We start from the raw sequence: 4,693 nt of genomic DNA on the forward strand, positions 1-4,693 counted from the left end.
TAACATCACGTTTTCACTCGTACTTGAAAGAAATGCCAGTTATTGGGTTCAATAGTGGTCGCTACGATTTGAATTTGGTGAAGAGAGAATTTTTTAGCCAGATCCAGAAAGACATTGAGTTTGTCGTGAAGCGAAACAATAATTACATGTGTATCAAAACTGAAAATTTTAAATTTCTTGACATCATGAATTATATTGCGCCTGGATTTTCTTATGATAAATTTATTAAAGCTTATGGAGTGGAGCAAACCAAGTTTTTTTTTCCCTACGAGTGATTAACAGACTTGTCACAATTAAATCAGACGTTTCTTCCAGAGCACGAATGTTTTTACAGTCACCTGAAAGGTTGTAATATATCGGATGAAGACTATTCACTATGTCAAAAAACTTGGAAAGAAAAAGGAATGAAAACGATGAAAGATTTTTTAGTGTATTATAATAATTTAGATGTTGTTCCGTTTTTAATTGCCATTGAAAAGTGCTTTCAATTTTACAAATCAAAATCTTTAGATCTCTTTAAAGATGGACTTTCTGTTCCTGGGTTAACTCTAAAGTATCTATTTTCTACTCTCGAGCGTGGTGTGAATTTTTCATTAATAGACGAAAAGAACAAGGATCTCCATGAACTGTTAAAGAGTAATATTGTTGGTGGCCCTTCTATTATTTTTCATCGCCACCACGAGAAAGGTGTCACGCGACTTCGAGAGCATGAATTCGGTGACAATGCTAAATTATGTCAAAGTGTTCTTGGTCTGGATGCGAACGCGCTTTACTTGGGATCGATTGCTCAACCAGCTCCAACAGGTCGATTCATCCGCTATAAGGAGGTTGAGAATTTCAAACCCATTTGTTCTCACAAGTACGGCTACCTTGCCATGGAATGGTTGGAATTTGTTTCTTTTCAAGAAGGTTGCCATATTCAGCATGATTTTAATGGTGGGGAAATCAAAGTTGGAAAACTCTTTGTGGATGGATTCTGTAAAGAATCTCAAACCGAGTACCAATTCCAAGGATGCTTTTGGCATGGACACTCGTGTCGGCTTAACATCGATCGTTCTACTGGGTTATTGAAGAACACAAACTCTTGTAATGGACTTTCGATGGAACAACACAGGGAAAATACAGAAAAAAATTGTAAATATTTGCAGGATCTAGGTTATCGTGTGGTGCAAATCTATGAATGTGAGTGGCTTGAGCAAAAAAAAGTGTGCAGTGTGAAACAATTTTTGAAAACTCTGAATGTGCTTAAACCGATGTACAATATGACTCAGGACACATTTCTTTCTTCCATTTTAGATGGGACATTATTCGGTCTTGTTTTATGTGATATTGAGACTCCTGACAATCTAAAAAAACATTTTTCTGAATTTTGCCCAATTTTTAAAAACGTTGAAGTTTCTAGAGAAGACATAGGCGAATACATGCAGGAGTTTGCAGAAAAAAATCAAATTTTATCCAAGCCAAGACGCATGCTCATTTCAAGTTATTTTGGTTCGAAAATTTTATTGATCACACCCTTGGTAAAATGGTATTTAGAACACGGCCTTGTTGTTAAAAAAATCTACGAAGTCATTCAATTCCAACCAAACAAATACTTTCAAAAATTTGCAGACCAGGTATCCGATGCAAGGCGAAGAGGTGATTCTAATCCTGACAAGAAAATCTTGGCTGATACATTTAAATTGTGGGGAAACTCGGCTTATGGTAAAACAATCACCAACAAACAAAAACATAAGAAAATTAAGTTTTGTGATAGTGACACAGTGGCAAAAGAAATTAATAAACCCTTTTTTCACCATTTGAACCCTGTCCATGAAAATCTGTTTGAAGTAGAAAGTTTTAAAAAATCCATCAAGTTTGACCTCCCCCTCCAAATTGGATTTTTTGTCTACGGTTATGCCAAACTCAGAATGCTAGAGTTTTATTACGACTTCTTAGATAAATTTGTTGATCGGAGTGATTTTCAGTGTCTCGAAATGGACACTGACTCGTTGTATTTCGCTTTATCTGCTTCATCATTGGAACAAGTCGTGAAGCCCGAAAAGCGTTTTGAGTTTTTTAGTTGTTATCATCTTTGGTTTCCATCTATTGCCTGTCCTGTACATCGAGCAGATTTCGTTTCATTGAAGTGTAATGGCAGTGAATTTGTTCCCCAGGAATGTTGTATTGCCCAACAAAAATTTGATAAGCGTACTCCTGGTTTGTTTAAGGAAGAATGGGCCGGTACAGGTTTTGTGGGATTGTGTTCTAAAACATATTATTGCTTTGGTGCTGTGGACAAGCAAGTCTCTAAAGGTTTGAGTACTACAAAAAACAAGTTTGACAAAAATTCCTATCTAAATGTATTGAGTTCACATGAAAGTGGCCAAGGGGTTAATGTTTCCTTTCGTGTCAGAGACAACAAAATTTACACGTATCATCAAACTAAAAAAGGATTGGCGTATTTTTATGCGAAACGTGTCGTTTGTTGTGATGATGTCACTACTTTACCGTTATCTATATAATCTGTGTATGTTTCTTTGTGTACGTGCTTTACGACTTATTTTTTTTTACTGTGTTTTAAGTTTTTTTTTTGCTGTGTTTTTTTTACTGGAAATCTTGTTGTTTAATAAAACTTATGTGCTGACTGACAAAAGAAACAAGACAGTGCAGTTTCAATCATATTTTATTGACAAATTGTACAAAACAATCACAGAATAGAATCTAATTTGATTCGTTTTTGAGGTCGAAAAGCACTTGGTGATTGATCCTTTAGGACTTTTAAATATTTCAAAATTTCTGCTAGTTGGTGTTGGTCTTCTGGAGTTGGCAAGGGATACGCTTCATGACAAACCTTCACATTCACTTTACCGTCGATAATATAAGAGAGATAGGCAGCTGGCGCGTAAACTTTCCCACTGGTAAAATTCAAATCAATTTGTTGAGGTAGGAGCTCCTCTTTCACACGCTGGATATGCTCGCTATGAGGACAATAATTTAAATCTTCTTCTTTGCTCCAGTATAAAATTTGTAAGATATTTTTGGTGGAGGGGAAAGCAAAAAACGGTTGTTTCACAATTAGCTTTTTCGCGACTTTGCATAGTTGTTCAGGATGAAACGCTTTTCTTCCAACGCGAACAGATAATGAAGCTCGTCTTAAGTGAGGATTGAATCCAATTTCATGCTTCACATTGAAAGTCCTGGCGATGTCAACAACTTTTGCTGTAGCACGTTTAAGTTTGATTCGTTAGCTAAGTCTTGTTCAGCCTCATAGAGTGGTTCCCGCACATACGGTTGTGGTACATAGATTGGTGACATTTGTTTCTCCATGTTTTCCAAACTATTGCATTTAAAAAAAACAACATTTATTCCTCCCTTTTTATACAGTGAAAAGGAAAAAAAGACTAACCTCATTTTTTTTTTTTTTTTGCTAATAAAGAGAAATGTTGTTGTGTTTTTTTTTGAGTAAGTATCATAAATGAATCATGGATACTCAGCAACTGGCAAATGTTTTACAGACCGATCCATATGCAAGGACAGTCTTTAAAGGAGTTTTCGCGAGAGATCAATTGATTGAAGTTGACTTTAAAAACCCCAGCTTCTGTGTTATCAATCTTGACAGATCCGATCAACCTGGCTCACATTGGGTAGGGATTTTCACTGATGAAAACCACAAAGCGACTTATTTTGATCCTTTAGGACTCCATCCAATGTATCGAGAAATCTATCTCTTCCTCCGAATAAACGCAATCTCAACCGAGTTTAATGAACAGACAGTGCAAGGTTTAATGGCGACATCTTGTGGTCATCACGTTTTGCTGTTCGGTATGCTATCTGCAAGAGGATATAAGTTGAAAGAGATCTTGAAAATTTACTCTGATGATTTATCAAAGAACGATGAACTGGCAAAAAAGTTTATCACTTCACGTTTCAATCATGTTTTATAAGCAAACGCCCGACCATTCATCCTTCAGAAAGAAAATGAATCCTGAGGAGAGTGAACGTCCATCCTCTGAGAGATCTTGGGGTCTGTTTGGGAAAAAAGTTCCACGCAACGAAATTGTGTTCATTTGTCAAGTTATCATTGTGTATGCTGTCATCATAGCAAGCATTTATAATCTCTCGACTAGTGTTGAACAAAAAGATCTTTGGATTTCCCTGCTCAGCTCTTGCTTAGGTTATTTATTACCGAATCCAGTCATCAAGTGAAAATGTATATTACTCTCCCTTCGAATGCCTCCATGAATGAATTTCCAGACAACACACTCGCAAACTTCAAAGTAAAGCTTCCCCATCAAGTGCGATCGGAGGGGGGATGGGAGATGGGTTTATCAGAAATCCACTTCCCAATCAACTTCAACAATATCTCTGCAAAATCCTGTACTATGGTGATAAATTGCATGGGTGAACAGTTTCACCCCGCTCTCCCTGATGGACACTATGATCCTAAACAGCTTGTTTCGATTTTGAATGCGTTAAGCCAACAAGTTTATCGGTCAACAATTGACAGAGGCGTTTCGCATGATGATATTGATGCTCTTTGCGTCCAACCAGGTCACGTGTTTCAAGCTCATTATGATAAATTAACAAAAAAACTCACAATTGAAATCATGGAACAAACCACCATTCGTTTCTCTCCGCGCTTGTGCACCATACTTGGCATCGCTGGAGATGTTCTCTTACCTGGAAACCACACACTGGAAAACCCTGTGAA

The 4,693-nt window shown here is 36.9% G+C and overlaps 1 protein-coding gene across 1 annotated transcript; it reads left to right on the forward strand.

The window, feature by feature from the left end:
• The first annotated feature begins 413 nt into the window (after positions 1-413).
• On the forward strand, positions 414-2,504 carry LOC145764411 (uncharacterized). Its single transcript, XM_082576030.1, has one exon. It carries the CDS (start codon positions 414-416, stop codon positions 2,502-2,504), a length of 2,091 nt encoding a protein of 696 aa, XP_082432156.1.
• The last annotated feature ends 2,189 nt before the right edge of the window (positions 2,505-4,693 follow it).

The sequence above is a fragment of the Aplidium turbinatum genome, chromosome 1 (assembly GCF_918807975.1).
Source record: "Aplidium turbinatum chromosome 1, kaAplTurb1.1, whole genome shotgun sequence".
Classification (NCBI taxonomy): Eukaryota; Metazoa; Chordata; class Ascidiacea; order Aplousobranchia; family Polyclinidae; genus Aplidium; species Aplidium turbinatum.

Excerpts from the sequence above, each read along its gene's own strand:
- LOC145764411 (XM_082576030.1), top strand. The coding sequence starts at position 414 with ATGAAAGATTTTTTAGTGTATTATAATAATTTAGATGTTGTTCCGTTT.